The sequence below is a fragment of the Cebus imitator genome, unplaced genomic scaffold (genome assembly GCF_001604975.1).
Source record: "Cebus imitator isolate Cc_AM_T3 unplaced genomic scaffold, Cebus_imitator-1.0 Scaffold28, whole genome shotgun sequence".
Classification (NCBI taxonomy): Eukaryota; Metazoa; Chordata; class Mammalia; order Primates; family Cebidae; genus Cebus; species Cebus imitator.
Genome location: NW_016107343.1, coordinates 7465282 through 7485030, shown reverse-complemented (window position 1 = coordinate 7485030; position 19749 = coordinate 7465282). Strand labels below are relative to the sequence as shown.

General features: G+C 55.6%; 1 protein-coding gene across 3 annotated transcripts in view; it reads left to right on the top strand.

Annotated features, from left to right (window-relative positions):
* Positions 1-2043: 2043 nt before the first annotated feature.
* The window catches only part of NECTIN1 (nectin cell adhesion molecule 1), a 106441-nt gene continuing 88735 nt past the window's right edge, over positions 2044-19749 (top strand). For 2 of the 3 annotated variants that reach the window (XM_037736745.1, XM_037736746.1), the window contains exon 1: positions 2044-2752. In XM_037736745.1, coding sequence (XP_037592673.1) covers positions 2674-2752 — 79 coding nt within the window. In that variant the 5' untranslated portion in view covers positions 2044-2673. The remainder of the gene's footprint in view (positions 2753-19749) is intronic. The other variant, XM_017523547.2, reaches the window with a different exon arrangement.

Sequence of the window (19749 nt, the reverse complement as noted above, 5' to 3'; positions counted from 1 at the left end):
CCAGCCTGGATGACAAAGCAAGACTCTGTCTCAAAAAAATAAAATAAACAAAGATGGAGAGGATGGGAGGGTAAGAGCGGGGAACAAGAAGACATTGGTACATCTGGGATTGCCCCTTCAAACCCATCCCTTCAGCTCCTACAATGTGCCAGGGACCAAGCTGAAGGCCATCACAGTGAATTCAACTTAGCCCTGGCCCTTAAGGCACTCGGCAGCCAGATAGGAGATTCCCAGCTGCCACAAACTAAATTTGATAGGGTGTTCCCAGTTTAAACCCCTTCTAGCGGCTACGGGCATGATTCACGAATCTGCAGACCTCTCCCTTCCTCAAGTCTTAGGCTCAGGCTATGTCCAGCCAATCCTTTGCAGGCCCTCTACTCACCTGACTATTGCTTACCCTCATTCCTTTCCTGGTGCAGACCCCCTACCTTAAATCCAGTCTCTTGAATGTCTCTGCCCTCCAGCACTTAACTTTTGTCTGACAGATGACTCACCGAGCCCCTGTGTTCCCTTCCCTGAAGCCTTTACACTAATGCCACCCGGGGCTAAACTGGGCACTTTTTCTGTGACACCCAAACCCCCACTATCCCATATGAAATATATGTTTACAATATTCATATGGGATGAAATATTGTGTCTATGTCTGTCTTCCCCCACCCCCTCAACTAGATTGGGTTCCTTTAGGGCAATGATGATGTCTCTGTACCCTCAAGCCAGGCACTGTGTTTTGATTCAAAGAAACCCCAGGTTACATGTGCTAAATGTGAAAGACCGTACAGTGAGTGGGTGAGTGTTTCATGAGAGTGCCAGATTTGACTACTTCAGTGAGAAACCGAGACACTCCGGGCCGGATCCCAAACAGTGGGAATGTGGCGCTGTCTTTGCCCCTCCTCCATCTGCCACTCCTACTGTCAGGAACCAGAATCTACATGTTATCAGAAACAGCCACTTCCCCTCTGCTCTGGCCCGCCTAAGAGGACGGGGCAAAGGATAGAGGGAGCAGTGTCAGGCCAGGGTCTGGGGGAGAATTCGGCTCTCCGTGGTGGCAAACTCCGTCTGTCTTCCTCCCCCAGGGCAGGGAGTGGGGATAGGAGGACCAGAGGAAGGGGAGCAGGGCAGGCCCGGAGGGCGCAGTCGCCTTGGCAGGAATCCTACCACACCCGGATGTGGTGGGTGGTGAACGGGATGGGGCGGAGAGTCCCTGCCCTGCCAGTGACACTGACTGGACGATCCGCTTTCGCGGGAATCCCACAAACGTCTCAAAACTAAGGTCCTGGCAACTGGAGGAGAGCTCGGTTTCAGGCTCCGTTTGGGCAAGGGCGGGGCGCGGGGTGCTTCAATTTTTGGAAAAGGAAGCCCCGAAGGGAGCAGGGATTAGAAAAGAAACTCTACCAGAAACCTCAGTGGGCCCGTCTCACGCACTCCTGCCCACCACCGACTTCTCTGGCAGCTCCCAGTCGCCCCGCGCACCGCTGCCTCTCCGTGGAGCGTCCAAGCGGTGCAGAGAGGGATCTCCGGAGCCTGGGTTCTGTTCCGAGCTCTGCCATGTTCCGCCCCAGGAGGAACTCTTCTTTGGGCCTTCGTTTCTTCGTCTGTGAAATGGGGCCAGGGTGGGAGCAGAGGGCTTGCAGAAGCCCCGCCAGCTCGAAAGCTGCTAGCCGGGATTCTCCATCCCGCCGGCTCCTCCACCGCCGCCCCCGGCCGGGTCCTAACTCCACCCCCACCCGCCGAGCCTCGGCGCCGCCGGCCGCTAGGGGTCACTGCCTGCCTTTGTCAGCGGAGAGGAGGGCAGCCCGCGCTCCAGCCCGCACCCCGGCTGGAAGGCGGCCGAGTGGCAGCTCCTAAGCGAGGGTCCTGAGCCGGACCCCGCGGCCCGAGCACGCCATCCGCCTCTGCTTCGGGCTGGAAGGCGCGTGCGCTCGGGCTGCGGCCGGGCCCGGGCGGGCGCGCGTCGAGGCCAGGAGGGGGTTAACGCTAACCCCTCCCCTTGGGCTGACATCACGGGCGAGCGGGTGAGAGGCTGGAGCTCGGCGAGTGAGAGAAAGAGCGAGAGCAGCGAGCGCGGCTCCACATTGTTGCGGATCGCCGGCACCGGCAGAGCGGCGGCGGCTGGGACGCGCGGCGCCCCTGACCCGCTCTCCTCGCGCCCGGCCGCGCAGCCAGAACCACCCGGGCCGCGGGCCGCAGAGCTCTGCGCCTGCCGCCTGGGCCCCGAGCCTCCCGCGCCGCCGGGGCGCGTCCCGCCACCCTCGGAGGACGGCCGGCCATGGACGCCTGCAAGTTGGAGCCGAGCGGGAGGGTGTGAGCGCGCCGGAGCCAGGAGCCCGCGCTGCGCAGCCGGGCAGCCGGGCGCGCCGGGGGTGGGTCCCTCTCCCCAGCCCGGCTCTGCGTGGAAGAAGAGGGCGGGGACCGGCGCCAGGAGGAGAGCGGAGGAGGCGAAGGGGCATGACTCGTGCAACTTGCGGCGGGCATCTGCCGAGCCTCTGAGCCGGCGGCGGCCCGGGGCCCGGACTGCGGCCGCGCGAATCCCACCCAGCCCACCCCGCCCCGGCCGACGGCTGCGGCTGACCTGGATCCTCCGAGCGCCCGCCGGCCGCCAGCGATCCGCCCTAGTCTTCCGGGCTGGTTTCTGCAGCGCGAGGAGCGCTGCCCTCGCCGGACCCCCGGCCCCCGATGGCTCGGATGGGGCTTGCAGGCGCCGCTGGACGCTGGTGGGGACTAGCTCTCGGCTTGACCGCATTCTTCCTCCCAGGTAAGCGCACTCACCTCTGCTGTCCCCACCCCCATCCACTGCCTCCCCGGGGATGGGAGCTGGATGGCGGGCACGACTGGATTGTGGGGAGTGAAAGGAGCCAGAAAAGTTGGGTCACGGCTTTGGTAAAGGGGGTGGGAGGTGGCGCGGCGGAGAAAGAGATTGAGAAGCCGAACAGCCTGCCCTGCAGGGAAGCAGTCGGATGCACGTCTCTATGTAGCATGAAAGCACTTTCTCCGCTCAGTTCTTCACAAAAATAATAATATGTAATAGCGTTCTATTTATTTAATAACCAGCTCTCTGCTCGGGAAGCAGTTTGGAAACACTGCGTGTTACATAAATGCAAAATAATCACCGTAATCACCGTCTCGGGGCGGGAGACAACAGCCCCAGGGGGAGGGCGTCAGTCTCGGAGCTGGTGGGCTGAGGGTTTGGAGGATGGCGGGGCGGGCGGGGGTTCGTTTGTTTCGCCAGCCTCTTTGCCGGTCGGCTCTGGACGATCGGGCCCCATCCCGCCCCACACCGCCCCACAGCGGGCGCGGAGAGCCGGCTGCTGCGGCAGAGGCGGCTTCTGGCTCACCTGCGGTTCCTGTCCTGGAGGGTGAGGCTGGGGCAGCCGAGGATCGCAACCTCCCGGCCTGGCCCGGGACCGGGCTCCCCCTCGGAACTCTACTCCCAGCTCTAGGGCCCTCCCTGGAGGAGACGCCGCGGGCTTCAAGCCAACCAGGTAGCTGCATGACCCACTTTCCCGAGGGTGCCCCGCGTGTCCTTCCTCGAGGTGCAGGCTGCCGGCAGCCGAGGGGTTAACCTCGCGCACGACCCCGGGGTGGCCTTTGGTGGCCCGTTCTGACGGGTGGGGTGGGGGCGGAGGCTGGGACTGGCCCAGGCATATTGTGCTGGGGAATGAACTGGAAAATGCGTTTAGGAGGCAAATCCGACCGAGTCCCCTCGCCTGGGTTTAACCCTTTGTGTCCCTGGGGAAACTGCCGAGCTCCCGTATGGCTGGACAGCAAGCGCGGGTCAAGGGGTGTTGGGAGTTCCTCCAGCTCTCTGGGTAGAAACCAGAGACGACCTGAAGCTCTAACAAGATGGGATTTCTGGGGGGAAGGGGGGTGGGATCTTGACTGGAGCACGTGGTCCTCGCCTTGGGGTGGCAGAATAGGGGGTCAGTGTGCAGAGACCATCTCTTCCTGTGGCGGGAATATTAGATCCGGAGCTCCTGCAATGTGCAATGCCGCAGAATGGCCAGGCAATTTGTTATCGAGGGACCAGTCTGGCTGCCCAGTTCCGGGGCTTGGGTGCAATCCTGGAAGGCAGAAGCCTGGCCTCATTCCCTTCTATGCCTCTTCTGCTGCCAGCCAGCTCACCACTAGGGCCCCGCCAATCTTGCTGAGTGGTGGATGTCTGGGAAGCAGTTTGTGAAAGCCAGCAGTGGGGTGCCTCCACTCCAAAGCCTGGGGTACTGCTCTGCTGGATGTGGGGGGTGGGGAAAATCCAGGGCTCACAGGTGTCACTGCTTACCCTGCCCCCAGAGGGTGGTCTTGGTGAGAGTGAGAGGTCTTCTCACACTGGACGGCCTGGGAAGCCAGCAAGAGATACAGAATTTCGGGCTCTAGGACTTGCCTGGCCACAGGGATTTGAGCTTCCGGGAACCCTTCAATTACATATGTCCATATCCCGAATCCAGAGAAAGAAGAGCTTACCAGAGCTCTGCTTGGTCCAGCACACTAGGGGTTAATGTAATCCTGGGATGGACAAAGCGTGGTGGGAAGGGTTGGGAGAAGGGGAAGGAACCCACCCATTCTCCCCTCCTTTTGTTATTCTCTTTCCCCAGCTTTGTGATCCCTTCTGGGTTAATTCCTTCCTTGGGGGCTAGAGGCCTGCTGTGCTCCAACCACTCAGGAAGTGGGAGTAGGGAGGTGAACTCACCTGGCTCAAGGTGAACACAACCCCTGCCAAAAACCCACATGAAAGGGTGGGATGCAGAGAAAGGAACCAGGTTAAGAGAGGTACTTAATAAGTGCTCTTCCCTTGACTGTTAATTGACGGATGGCTAGCATCCATGCACCGAAGTTCCCGGACCGCCCAGCTCCTCTGCCCAGTGCCTGGGCTCCTGGTGCCTTTTCTGCTTGCTTGCTCTAGGGTCCATGGTCCAGAGAGGGAGGAGGATATGGTTGTGCCCAGTCTGACCCTGGATGGAGGCTGGTTGGCCCAGAAGTTGCAAGCTCACGCCCTACTTTACATCACCTGCCGGCTTCCTCCCTATTGCCCGCTATAGTGTCTCTCTAGGGACTTGCCAGTCTGATGCTCTTTTTAGGGTTTTCCTGGGCTGTGACAGGGAACCTGGGTCTGGGGGTTTGAGGAGAGGAAGAGGGAGGGGCCCCAAGTGTGTGTGATTGCCCCCAACTTCAAAACACTCCCAATCTGGCTATTGAAGTATAAACACAGAAGCATGTTTTCAACAACACAGACTACTAAGCAGCGTGGTGAAGCCCCACAAGCCTCTGTTTCCTAAGATGACATTCCATGGTTTCTTCCTGTTAACTTAGAGGAGAGGGTCAGTGGGGCAGGTGGGTTGCATCCCAAAAAGGGATAGGGGAAGCCCGAGGAAGAGGCAGAGAACTTGCCTGAGAAGCAGGTGCACTGAGCTGGTTTCCCACCTACACCACACCCTCCCTAATTGGCTTCCCCACACCTTTTGTCTGGAAAGAGAACACACACCCCAGGTGTCATGCACACCCTCCTCGGAAGACCTGTCCAGCACACTCCTCTCTGCAGCTTGTGCAGAACTGGCTGTCATGTGGTCTTTGAAATTCCAAGTGTTAGGGCTATTGGATTATTTTCCTTCCTCTCTCTATTCCTCACAGACAGTGGTGTGCTTCAGCTTTCTGGGCAAGGCATTATGGCAAAACTAATACTGCTGGCCTGGGGTTTGCAGTATGTGTAAATGGGAATCTCCTTGCCCGTTTATAAGGGGGCACTGTGGAGTGCCTTCAAATTGGATTCTAGGCCTCCCCAAGGCTGGAGGAGAAGAGGAGATACTGCAGAGCTTGGGCCCAGCTGCCCTGGCTGAGTGGCCTGGAAGGTGTCTCTTGAACCGGAACTTCTGAGCATAGGACGGATAGCCCTTGCTGCCTGAGGCTGGCTGAGATTAAGAGTGTTATCAGTTCCCTTCTCAGCCACTCAGCTTTGCACAATGAATCCACCTTGGCTACTGCTTGACCCCCAGACTCTGTTGTATGTTGCCAGGATGGCTGAGCAGACCAGAACCCTAGTGCTGATGATTGAGCAAGTGGGCCAGGCTGGGGGGACAGAGGGTCAGTCCCATTTGCTGTGTCTATGATACTGCCATTGTTTAACAGCTGACTAATGTTCATTGTTCAGCACAAACAGAAAACACCCAAGGGAGGTGTGAATGTATCTTCAATTTTTCTGATTGTATCTTTTCCTGGTTAGCCTGGTAAATGGAATGCCTCCTACCTGCGGGAGGGACAGACAGAGAGGTGTCAGCATATTCACCTGTTTTGCTGATTAAAAAAAAAAACTTTAAACATTAGCCAGTGAGCCAGACTAGAATGGTCATGAGCCAGATGTGGAACTTAGGCTGTGACATTCTGACAGTCTGCATATAGTCTCACCTTTAGTAGAGTGGGTGTGTGCACACACGTATGCAGGGCTTTGTGTGTTTGTGTTGGTGATCTGCCATTGACTGTGCATGTGTATATCTGTGGGGACTAGGAGTCGGAGGCGTATGGACTTGTGTCTGTGGGTCACTCTGGGACTACGGCCATAAATACATAACATCAAATGTATATTCACACGTGACTGACTGCTGAGAGCTTTCTGACTAGGACTTTGTGAGTGGTCCAGCCGTGAGAATGCCTATCTTATATGTCAGAGTGTCAGTGAGGGTGACTTTGGGAGGATACCCAGGATTTGCCTTTGGTCAGCCCTTCTAGGACACACTGCCAGGTCCTTTGGTGTGTGTGAAGCCTCAATGCCACTTCCTCTTTCTGTGCTGCCCTTGGTTTTAGACTGGGTCTCTGCCTCCTTGCAGGGAGATGCTGAAGACCGTGACCACACCAGGAGAGACGTTCCTCTCTTGTCAGCCTTCTGTTGTCTCCCTGGCAGGCAGAGTAGCACTGGAACCTGGCATTACCTGGGGCCTGGCCTGCCCCACGGATGGCTGGGAGGGGCCAAGAGAGGCAGTTTCTTAGCTACTAATTTGGTATCTTTGCTTCCTACATGAATATTTAAGAAAAAGAATCATGGTGTGTGTAGGGAGGGGAGGTGGCATACTCTGGGCATTTAAAAAGAGTGTGAGCGTGAGCTTTGGTCCTCCATGAGGGCCCTGCAGAGCTGTGTGTACCCAGGTGGGCAAAGTACATGTGCCTGGACACACCCTGGATTCATGCAGCAGAAAGCAGGAACCCTCTTACTGTAAAAAGCAGTAGGAGTGAGGGACAAGGAGTGGGGAAGAGGGCGGTCCCAGGAGCTCAGCACACTGTGCCCAGGCTCAACTGGAAAATGTTTCCCCATGATGCCCACCCTTGTCCATAGAGACCAGGTCTGCAGAGCCAACAGCAGATGTGCTGGCTGGGGCAGGAGGTAACTTAAGATCTGAGCAGGGATCACCTTGCAGAGGGAATGCCCTGAGCTGGAGATAACACTCTTTAGTCCAGTTAACCCTATAAGCTCTGGATTCTCTTGTGCTGTTGGGGGCTAGGAGATGGAGAAAGGAAAGACACATGAGAAAACACATTGAACATAATACCGGAACCCCACCCCGTTCCACATGGAGAGATGAGCTTGGTGTAACAGGACAGACCCGAGGTGAACACAAAGAAAGACTTTCTGACAGCAGATTGGAGAATCTTCAAGGCAACAGATAATCTCAGGTTTACCCTGGGTGGGGCAGGGGGAGGCAATAGGTGTGTATTCTAAGGGGACTCGTGGGAGGTCTCCCTTTCACAGCCTCCCAGGAGAGGGCAGAGCAGCAGTGGTCCCAGGCCTTGGTAGAGGGAGAGCAGCAGACAGCTCAGTTCTCTCCCTACAACCTGGTGATCACCCCATCTTGGCAGTGCAGCATAATGAGATCACAAATTGGGGCCCCCTGGACTGGGCTGGAATCCCAGCTCTACCAATTACTACCAATTGCTAGCTGAGTAGCGTTGGTTAAGTCACTTTATAGGCCTCAGTTTTCCCTTTTTTTTTTGAGACGGAGTCTCGCTCTGTCACCCAGGCTGGAGTGCAGTGGCACAGTCTCAGCTCAGTGCAACTTCCACCTCCCAGGTTCAAGTGATTCTCCTGCCTTAGCCTCCCAAGTAGCTGGAATTACAGGTGCATGCCACCATGCCCAGCTAATTTTTGTATTTTTAGTAGAGACAGGGTTTCACCATGTTGGCCAAGCTGGTCTCAAACTCCTGACCTCGTGATCCACCTACCTCAGCCTCCCAAAGTGCTGGGATTACAGGCGTGAGCCACCGCGTCCAGCCAGTTTTCCCATCTTTGAAATAGGCTTTTGTTAATACAGATTCCCAAAGAGGTTTGTGAAGATGAGATTTAGAATGATGTACGGAAAGTGCCTAGCACATTGCCAGGCATGTGAGCACATGCAGCAAAGTGAATGTCTGTCCCCCATGCCTTCCCTTTCAAAGGTCCTGGCCCCGCTGAGTCTGCTACTCATGCTCCCTTGAGAAAGAGCCACTCAGCTGCTCGAGCACTGTTGACCTCACTTCCCCTATCCTCAGTCAGGTGCTACTTGGGAAGTGAGTCCCTGCCCGCACTCGGGGGCCTGGCTGCCTGTGGGTACCTGTGCAGGTCCAGCCAACATGGTTGAGGGCTACCTAGGCAGCAGGTGTTGGGTGGCCTTTGTTCTGCCGCTCGTCACTGAGGGCTCTCCCAGCACCTGCCTCGCTCTCTGGCTGTGGCCCAGATGAGGCACCAACTGCCTATCTGGAGGCTCCCTGCGGCCATAGACAGGGCCTGGGACCTGGCCCCTGCCTTCCTTCACTTCCACATTTGAGGGGAAGGTGGGCAACAGCAGCCTCCCTCCAGGACTCCACTCACCCCAGAAATGGTACCAGCCAGATGGGTAGGGAATCCCTGCTGGGGTTACCTCTTTCTCACTAGCAGAAGGTTCTTTCAGTCTCCCTTTGTAGACTGAATCCTTTTGCAAATTGTCATAATACTGTCTGTGGCACTCTGTAGCCACAGGCTCAGCTGAGCCTCTCAGGAGCCCCATGTCAATGGCATTAGTGTTACATTAGCTCCATTTTAGAGATGAGGAAAGTGAGACCTGGGTTTAGTAACTTATTGACCATCTTATGCTGTGGTGGCCAAATTAGACACTAGGTCTTCTGACTGCAAATCCAGTGAACCAGGAGGATGAAAAGATCGGGGATGGACAGACAGAAGAGGATGAACCAGGCCGATAGAACATTAGAAAGTATCTATGGGACGGTCCTCTCCGCTTGATTAGCCACCACCAGCTCACACTCTCCCCACAGCAGGACAGAGCCTGGCAGCTCCCTGGGGATTGAGGAATCAGTTGATATAGGTTGGAGGTTGGCCAGCCAGCACTGACCGCAGAGCCCAGGTTGGTGTAGAATAGGAGATACCTAACAATGGAACATTCCTGGGGGCCAGGGAAGCAGTGTCCTGGAGCATCTTTCTCTCTGGGTATTTGGGCTGAGATATGGGCAGGGCCCCGGGGGTATGAGCATGGAGCTGCAGAGCACAGGCAGGCACATGTCAGGGTGTTGGCCTGAGAGCAGATGTGGGCTAGACAGAGCAGCAGAGAGGCATGGGGACTGGCACGCTCCTGGACTATCCCCCAGCCCCTCTGGTCTGCACAGACCCCAATTTCATTCTCAGTTTATGAGGAGTCTCATTACCAAGCCACAGACAATAAAACCCGCCTGGCCATTCTGGCCCGGATCTCATTAGAGGACATTAGTTCCGCTGGCTGGTGGCTCCATTGGGACACAGCTGCAGGAGTTGGGACACAGCTGCGGGTGTGGCCCAGGCAGCAAAACAGGCCAGTGGCCATGGGCACCAGGATGTCCCATTGGGAGTCTGAGTTCAAGCTATGGGCTTAAATGGAGTCCCTCCCCACAAAGTCCTAGAATGCTTGCTTCCCAAAGCTGGAAACTCCTGTCCTGCCCTCCCACTTGGACGGTCAGTTCTGTCCCCTGCCTGAAGAGGAGAAGGACACAGCTCCCTCCAGCGTTTTCTGAGGAGCCGGCCTTCTCTAGGAGGAGCTGGCTGGAAGCTCAGCAAATCATCATTCCTTGGAGGAGGACCCTTGGGGACAGGGGACAGCACAGCCTCCCACAGCCTGTATGTCTGGTTGTGCTCTGAGAGATACATCCTGGCAACAGAGATGGACTCTGGGGTCCTTGCAACAGCCTTGGCCTGAATCTTGGCCTGTCTTTCTGTCTGAAAAGTGAGTGCAGGGAGTTGGGGACCCCAGAGAGAAAGCATTTCCCCTCACCTATTGATGGAGTTTCACCCACAGCTGAAAGAGCCAGCCACTGTGGAGAGCCAGCGGGTAGCCTTGGCAGGGGCTTCCTAGTCCCACTGCTCCCCAGTTTGAGTACCTTGTCCTCAGTTACTGTGCTGGGGCCTTGGATTCCATCTTGTGGTTCTTTCCACCAAAAACAGGAGGATTTCTTTCTTAGCAGATGCTGGTGCCTGCTGACCAGCAGCCTCCTCTCTGCCCGCATCTTCCCCTCTGCTTTGCATTCCTCCCCTACAACCCCACATGCCTGCTGGTCACCAGAACACCGCCCACCATGGCTTGAAGGACATGGCCACAAAAAACAAGAGCCAAGGCAAGCGTGTCGCTTCTTGGTGCCTTAGGCTTGAGGAAAATGAGTGTCACGCCCAATAACTGGCTTTTAGCACACAGGCTCACTCGGGGTGCTCCCATGGGGGGTCACACTTTCGTAGGTGCCCAATAAATGAATCAGTAGAGATGGGAGTGCCAATCTGCTGGGGCAGACGTGAGTCCACCCACTGTGGAAAGAGGACCGAAGGACTGCATGGACTCTGGAATGCCCCTGTGAGGGCCTGCCGGCAGCTGGTCTGGAGAACATGCCCCGGGCAGGACTGAAGAGACAGCTGCTGTGACCATTCTCTGTGCCCCAGGCACTCTCTCGCTCAGTCCTGGTGTCTCGTGGACAAATGCTGTCAGCTGCTAGGACAAAGGCAGTGGAGGAAGTGCCTCTTCCTAGCCACCTCTGTCACCATGTCACGTGGGTCCCACTGTTGGGGAGGTTGCTGGCACGTCCTCAGACTGCTGCTCCAGTCTGCCCACACTGCCCCTTGGGTGAATCTGTCTAAAGTACACCTGAGGGGGCACTGCCCCTCCCTGACTGGTCCCCCACTGCCCTCTCCTGCACATCATGTTTTTGAGCCCAACGCTTTCCCACCTCAGTGCCTTTGCACGTGCTGTTCCCCCCACATTCTCCCTTATTTCCCATAAATACAAAATCTAAATACTGAGATCAAAAGCCACTTCTACCATGAAGCTTTCATGAACTGCCCCCCAAGCTAAGGATAACCTCTGTCATCTCAAAGCCCCCCAGTGCCTCATCCGTGCCACCCCCTGCCACCAATTACTCTCCATCCTGCTATGCAGTCATTTGGGCCTGGGATTTATCTTTGTCACAAGACTGAGAACTCCATTACTGATAGGGCTTGGTTCCTCCAGGGCCTGGCGTAGGGGACCAGTAGTCCGTGCTGGGTGGATGATGGTTGCTTGTTTGAACAGTTGATAAGGCTAATAATAGCACATTTGTATTGAGAATTCCTGGGTACTAGGCACTGTTGTAAACATCTTATAAGTAATCACTTATTTAATCTTCATAACAACTCATATAGAAGGTACTTCTGTTCTCCCCAGTTTTATATGGAGAAATCAGGCCCAGGTAGAGCCTAGGTAACTTGCCTAGGGTCACGCAGCTAGTAAGTGGTCAGGTCCCAGAAGTCAGGCCCCATGTCCATGATTATACCACGTGGCTAAGCTGCCTCTTTTCCTGGGGGGTGGCAGACAGGTGACGGAGGAAGACAGTTTCCTAAGCCTGGAGTCCTCACAAGACCTTGCTTCCAGAATCTCTTCCCACTTCCACGTAGCACCTTATTCATGTTCCTGTCCCTTTGATGGTGTGGTGATAACCTGGTGTTGTAGTTGTACATGCCTGACACATTTGGGGAGCTATGAGTGCTGAATCTTCAGAGAGTCTTGGTACAGGCTGAACATCCCTAATCCAAAAATATAAAATACAAAACTTTTTGAGTGCCGACATGACGCCGCAAGTGGAAAATTCCACCCTTATCCTCCTGAAGGGTCGCAATCCAAAGGCAGTCAAAACATTATTTCATGCACAAAATTATTAAAGCCACTGTATAAAATTACCTTCGGGCTGTGTGTATAAGGTGTACATGAAATAGAAATGAATTTCGTGTTTAGACTTGGGTCCCATCCCCAAGATAACATTTTGTGTATACAAATATTACAAAATCTGAACAAATTTGAAATCTGAAACACTTTGGGTCTCAAGCATTAGGGATAAGGGATATTCAGCCTGTATTACTGGTATATCCTGCCACAGACACTGCTGTGTCTTAGGAGTATTCATGTGGCTGTGCCAGAGTGGAATGACTTGATGTAATCACTGTTTCACCTCCTGAGCTTCTGCACATCACTGATACCATTTGGCCCCCCCCGGCCCCACCACCACCACCACGTTTCACGGTGAGACCAGAGGCAGATGTAGTAGCTCCTCTGAGAGAATCTGCCTGGAACTCTCCCAGCAGGTGTTCCCAGGCTGGCCCCAATCCTGGGTGGATCCAGGGCTCAGCAAGCTGATCCTATGCCAGAGCCTGTCCTAAATTTTTGGAAGGTTTCAGGCTCTCTTGCCCTCACCCAGAGATCCCAAAAGATGGCAAGGGAGGGGCCCCTACCAGGGAGTGTGGATGGGGAAAGGATTTAGGGTGTTCACCTGCACAGGCTGCTTTGATCTCCTGGGATAAAAGGGCTGGTGCTTCCTCTGCCCCAGGCAGGATCACGACAGCAAGCTGGGGAGAGAGGCATTGATCCTGGGTCCAGGCGTCCTCAGCTTCACAGACGAGGGCAGAGAACTATCCTAGGGAAGAAGATCACGGGAGCAGAACAATCAAAGCCCTTCCCCAGTGTTGTGACTGAGGACTAGGAGTTGAGTCCAGACAGTCCACATGCAAATTGTCCTCTCGAGTCACCCAGGGCTGATGCTCCTTCCAGCACACCCTGACCCTACAGGTCACCGTGCGGGCTCGGGCCTCACAGACTCCCTTGCTTAATTAGGAAGGTAATTCGGCTGCAAAACAGTCATCTGATCTGTGTCGACGCCAAAGCAAAATTCCTCCTAGACCCTCCGCTGTTCTAGATTATCCATGCTCCGTTAGCTTGAATTACCACGCGGCCTCTGTGGCCCAGACACAAGCCAGAGCTATGTGATCAGCTCCTGGGGCTGGAACTGCCCTGAACCTAGGAAGTGCTTGAAAGCAGCAGGAGGAAGGAGGGCATAGGACCTCCCTCTCCCATCCAAGCCCAAGCACTGCCCAGCCAGCACAAGGGGACCAGCATTGCCCAGAGTCCCCCTGCCCCGCGGCCTGCAGGTGCCTGCCGGACTCCCGAGCTTAGCCATGTTTATGCCCCCTCGTCTGCCCACTGGGGCCAGGCCGCCTTTGAGGGTTTTGAATCAGTGGCAGAGGCTTTCTGCTGAAACTTCTAGGCATAAATTAGAGCGGAGGCAGGGACAGGCATTTCCCTGAGTGTAAATAAGATGGGAGCAGAGCAGCCACACTGCACTGGATTATTTTATCGTGATTGCCCACATCCCCTGCCCCTGGAACTGTCCTGATCTCATTGGCCTAGATTGCTGCATCTCTCAGAATGATGGAGGGGCTGCTTCTCCCTTCCCGAGGAGGGTGGCCAGCCCTGCTATTGAGACACCCTCCTACCTAGCAACTTCCCAGATTTATTCCCTGTCTTTATGGTGCCTGGAGAGTCATCAGTGTCCTGGGCCGGCAGAGTACTCTGATGATCACTGGCGTGATGGATGGGCCTTTGGGGGAATGTGTGCGACAGCCCCCTACTCCTGGGAGCCTCTGCCCCGCCCACAGCACCATTCCCCACCCTCCGATGGGTCAGATGATGGGCCTTGTGGCCAGTCCCAAAGGGGTGGTAATGATGGAGAGGAAGACAGCGCCAGTCCTTGGCGCCCACCCCTCAGTGCTGCCGCAGGTTCTCCCTGGCCTCCTCCCCAAGCTCTGCTCACAAACACCCTTCCCCGTTACCCTCTCATCTTCCATCACTCCATTACTGCCATCCCCTCAGCACTTGTGTACACAGTTTGCGCGGTAATGATAATCTGTGCTGGTTTATGTGTTTCTTTACAAGTGTTTTTATGTCCTCTGTGTGTGTATGAGGAGGTTTATGGTGTGTGTGCGTGTATGAGGTCACGTGCTCTGTGTGTGCGTGCATGTGTGCGCGTGTGCATGCGCCTGCTCCTGATTAGATTCTCATCGCCATCTTCTCCCACACAGAAGTGGGGGGCTCTCACCCCACCCTGGGGCTGGGGACACAGCCTGGATACTAAGGGTGGGTGGAGAAGGAGGGGGACCTAATCAAAGATGATGACTGTCCGGGCAGAGTCTACACTGCCCCCCGGCCACCAGTTAGAGAACTTAGATCATTGTTTTGTCTACAGGGTCACAAACAACTGGTTTGACTATTTTCCCCCCACGAAATTGACTGAACCCAGTGGTTATTTTGGAGTCAAATGATCTCAGCCTGTTATGACTTACCTGTGTCAGTGGGTATATCTGTGTCTTCTCTAAACAAGTTCCCTTAGCAGTACAATGGGATAAGATGATAAGAGGCTGGAAGGGGTAAATAATGCATGTGGTATGCTTAGCACAAGCAGTAATTTGTTTGATCCAGAGCAAGTCTTCGCACCACTGGGCTATTGTGAGCTACCACTTGGAGAGACTCCAAGTCTAGAGAAGGAGGGTCTGTTCCCTGGGGCTGGGGAAGCCAGGCCCAGGAGCCCTCTTGGCTCTGTGTGCCCCAGAACGCTGTGGGGAGCCCCTCTGCTGGGCTCCTGTGACTTCTCCAGGATGGTCAATGCAAGCAGGGTATGTCTGAGGCTTAGGCCCCTAGGCTACTAGAGATCCTCCCCATCCCCAGATGGTCACCCGGGCAGGGGCCTCCTGTGCTCCCTTCTTAAAGGGAAGCAAGGGTTATACTCAAGGTGCAGAATTCTGGCTGTCCCAAGTGCCCAATGCCAGTTCCCTGTGGGAACCCCACCTTCCTGGATGTGCTGTGGGTTCATCCCGGCATTCACACAATGTGTGCCAGGCACAGAGGTGGGAGCTGTTGACAGCAGCAAACATAATGGCTAGTCCAGCACTCCATGGCATCCATGCTCTGACCTCTGACATCACACACAGCAGGTGACCCCTGGGGGTGCCAGCTTTTCCAGGCAGGAATGCTTGTCGGGTTGAGGCCTGGGTGGGTGGTAGAGAGATGGAGCTGGGCCTTGTGCGTCAGACCAGCATTAGCCCCTCACTCTCCTTAAGCCATCCTGCTTGGACATGAAGGGACAGTGACACTAGGCAGGGGCCTGCATTCGTCTTCATTCTGCAAAGGTGTGTTAAACACCTGAGCCTGCCAGGCGCAGTGGCTCACACCTATAATCCCAGCACTCTGGGAGGCTGAGGCAGGCAGATCACCTAGGTCAGGAGTTCGAGACCAGCCTGGCCAACATGAAACCCTGTCTCTACTAAAACTACAAAAATTAGCCAGGCGTGGTGGTAGGCACCTGTAATCCCAGCTACGCGGGAGGCTGAGGCAGGAGAATCACCTACTTGAACCCAGGAGGCAGAGCTTGCACTGAGCTGAGATCACACCATTGCACCCCAGCCTGGGCAACAAGAGTGAAATTCGTCTCAAAAAATAAAAAAAACCTGAGCCTACTTGTTCATCTCCCAGACCCAGGTCTGGAAAGAGCCTCCTGGCTGGGCCCACAGCTGAAGGTACCTCCCCTGCCCTGCAGGGGAAGGCGGAGAGGATGTCAGAGAATCCTAGTCTCAACATTGGAGGGGAAATCAAACGCTGTGGCACCCCATTAACTTCCTAAAATCTCCTAACCACATTCCGGCCTGTTGGTCGTCCTCCACTGACAGGGTACTTTCCACCCTCCGTGGAAGCCGGGATAGCCCTGACTGCACCCAGTTCCCCCTTCCCCTTGCAGCTCCCTCCCATTAGTGTTGGAATCGCCTGGAGCACATGTGATCCTGTAGGCATTTACAGACAGCCTCTCCCAAGTCTCACACGCCTCACCATCTCAGGTGCTCCCCTCAGATCCCCAGCAACAGCTCCAGATGTGGGCTGCTCTGCCCAGGGATTTCAGCCTAGGATTCCCAGCTGCCACAGCTGTCCCAGATCTAGGAGGAGGCAGTGTGGGTGGGCCCTCCAGGCTTCCCCACCTCCATCTCACCCTTTCCCAACTCCCACCCCTTCCCACCCCTGTTTTCCTTTGGATTAATGATAAATTTCAGTGAAAGATCAGCTTATCTCCAGTGGGAATTAAGGAATTAAGTTGGCCATGGGGAGAGAAGGGACAGGGAGAGGAGGCATATTGCAAAGGGTCGGGGTACAGAAGGACCGTGGGCAGGGCAGGACAGGGCGGGGGACTGGGGACTGTGGAGCAGTCCCCTCTGCCTACATTGGTGCACCCTGGGGTGGGCTGGTCTGTGCCCCCCACCTGCCTGCGCTGTCATGGGGGATGGATGTGGGGCTGCTTTGAGATGGGTGTGGTGACTAGCGGAGGGAGGTACATCCCTGGGATCCCGCAGGTGGGGTGATCTGGCGCCTCCCGCGTCGCTTGTTGATGCTTCATGCCATGGTGCAGTGGCTCTGTGGCATGTCATGGACCCAGGAGGGCGAGCCATGACATGTGGCAGGGTGGGGTGCCCCGCTTTTGGTATTAGGATACAGAGGCACATTCTGCAGTTGGAAGTCCAGGGGCCACCACCCCATAGGTGGCTCATGAATGCCATCCAGGCACTAACACAACCCCTGGCAGGCCCGGGCTGCCCCTCAAAAGGGGCCCACCCAGAGGCTGCCACTCCTGCCTCTTTGCTCCTTTGGTGGGACTGGCTGAGCCTGGGTTCTTGCAGCAATGGCTAAAGGAGTCTCTCACCCCTGGAGAACCTGAGCTTCTATGTATCCTCAGAGCAACTCAGAAGCCTCCATCCTGAATGCCAAGGGGGACCACTCAGGGTCTGCAGCCTCCCTTGGCGCCAAAGCCCAGGAGGCTCTGTTTAGCGTTTCTTCCTGAGTCCTCAGGCTTGCTGCCCCTTGGCACCCACCGGCATCAGATGTCTCATTGGCAAGCAACACCGGGTGCAGGACTGCGGCCCTGGATGGTACCTCCCCTTGCCAAACTCTAAGGCTAACCCGGGAAAGATGGGAGCTGCCCTCCAGAGGGTAGGGGGTGGGGAGGTTGGAAGTGAAGACTAGGTGGGCCAGGGGACATGACTGCCCCTCAGGTCACCCAGGCCAAGCTTCACCTGCCTCAAATAAGTTTCAGTCACTGCGGTCTCATTCTTTCCGGACACCCCCAGGGCTGGGAGTAGGGGTTGAGGTTCCAGTAGCAGTAGCCACCAGGGCATTTGGAGATAACAGGAGATGAGGGCCAGGCCAGGCAGAGACAGTCCAGGGGTGGAGGTGGGGGGGAGGGTGGAGTGGAGGTGGAGGGGAAGGAGGGGTGGGGGTGGGGGGGAGGGTGGAGTGGAGGTGGAGGGAAGGAGGGGTGAAGGTGAAGGGGGAAGAGGGGAGGCGGGCACATTGGGGAGCTCAACACTCAGGAAACTGGGAGGTCAGGAATTGGGCCCTCAAGTCCGGGAGTCTAGCGGGTTAATAATTAGTGACTCTGGTTAATAAATCATGGATGGCTTTTTTCCCTAATTTCAGCTTTTCCCCCACCCCGCAATCCTGAAGATCTTTCTAGGCTCTGCCCAGGCCTCCAAAAAGAAGCCCCCACCCCACCCCTACCCTAGGCTGTCACCTCCCAGGCAAGATTTGCCCTCTGTCCCTCCACAGCCCTCCCTAGCTCTCTGCCCCCTCCCCCAGCTGGTTTCTGGTCTCCAGAGCCAGCATGGTGTTTAATCTCCAAGAGAGATTAGTGACCTGCTTTCGCCGCCCTCCCCCGCAGGCTGTTCAATGCCCCTAGATTTTCCCTGCTGGAAGGGCAGTCCCCCTTGGCCACCCAGAGAGCATCTCCAGGTGCCCTCCTTGACGGTGTCACACCCCACCCATTGATCCACTTGGCCGAGGGCCCTTTCTGCCGGCCAGAAGGTATCCTGGAGCACCCTGTGGGTAACACTGCCCAAATGCTTTAGGTGAGGTCAGTCAGTCAGTCAACAGATGTTCCTTGGACATCTACTATGTGCCAGGCACTATGTGTCAAGAAAAAAATACTTTAAGCAACTGAAATTGAGGTTAGAGGCTGATGCACATGAGTGGAGACCTGAAGACCAGGTGACTCCAGGACTGGCAGTTTAGGATGAGGAGAAAAGGGGACACTAGGCATTTTGCATCTCTAACTCTGGGATACTTCAGTTAGAGGTCAAGCAGGTTTCTGGGTCTCTGTCCCTTTTGCAGGATTGCACCAAGGGCAGAGATCTGCTTTTGCAAGACTTGTGGTCAGGGAGAGGGAGGGAGGAAAGGGGAAAGAGGAAAGGAGTTGCCGCTTTCCCCTCTTTTGAAGGTTTTGAAGGTTCCCTCTTTTTGAAGAGTTGAAGCAAAAGAACAAGGGGTCCCTCTCCCATCCTAAACCTTGCACGTGCTGGGGCGGAGAGTACAGTCGTGATCAGTGAACTGTCCTCAAAACAGGTGAGGCCCCTGCCTGCCAAGTGATGCTTTGCACAAAGCTCCCAGAGAATTACTTAGATGATTCAACTATCCTTGGAGCTTTGGTGTAGACAAATGGGTGGCCTAACCTGGAGGAAGGGAGGCTTCTCTGGGGCCTTGACCTTGATTCTGAAACCTGGAGTGGGAGAAGGAGTGGGCTGGAATGTGACCAGGGCAGCCAAGGGAGACCCAGACACAAGCACATCCCTAGAAGAAAACCAGCGACCCCTCAGCCTATGGACTGGTACTTGAAAAGAACAACCCCTCAGTATGTTCTCCGGGGCTTCAGCCTGACCCGTGTGCAGTCCAAGCCTAGCTGGTCCACAGCCACCCTTGCCCTCTTCTTGCCAAGGTACAGCCTGCCCCAGGCTCTTGCCATTTCTGTGCTGAAATCCCGGTTCTGCTGTGCATCGGAGCCGTGGCTCCCTCCTTCACCACCGCCTCTGATTGGCTGTGAGTTCTTATTTCATTTCTGCAGGACCCCCTCCTATCCCAGCACCATCACCCCTATCCTGCCACTCCTGTGCAGTGTGACAATAAAAAGTGTCCTCAAACATTGCTGGATGTTCCCTGGGGGGCAAGAGTACCCCAGTTGAGAAACCACTGGTCTAGGCGTTCACTGCAGCCAGCCTCCTTTTCAAAAACTGCTTTTCCACTGACTGCTCTGCGCCCCCACAACTTTACACGGACCTATTTTAGGTTCCAGTCAACATAAATGGCTCCCAGCTTCTCCAGTGCACTCCCCGGCCTTGGCTCCTGATGATGGCTGAGCCTTAACACACCCACCTATGAAATCTGGGGTTCCCAGACGCTACCCCGCTTCCCCTTCTGTGTTGTTTGGTATTTACTTTCTCTGTCTCCTCACTCTGCCCCTGAGCTCTTTGAAGGACAGGACCCAGCCTTAAAATCTCTGCAGGCCCTAGCTCGGTGTCTTGCACAGAGTAGGTGCCCCATAAATGTACAGTAAATGATGGGAGCTGGCTGGCTTCATAATCCCGATAAGCTAGGAGGTTTCCTTCTCCCTTGCCCGTTT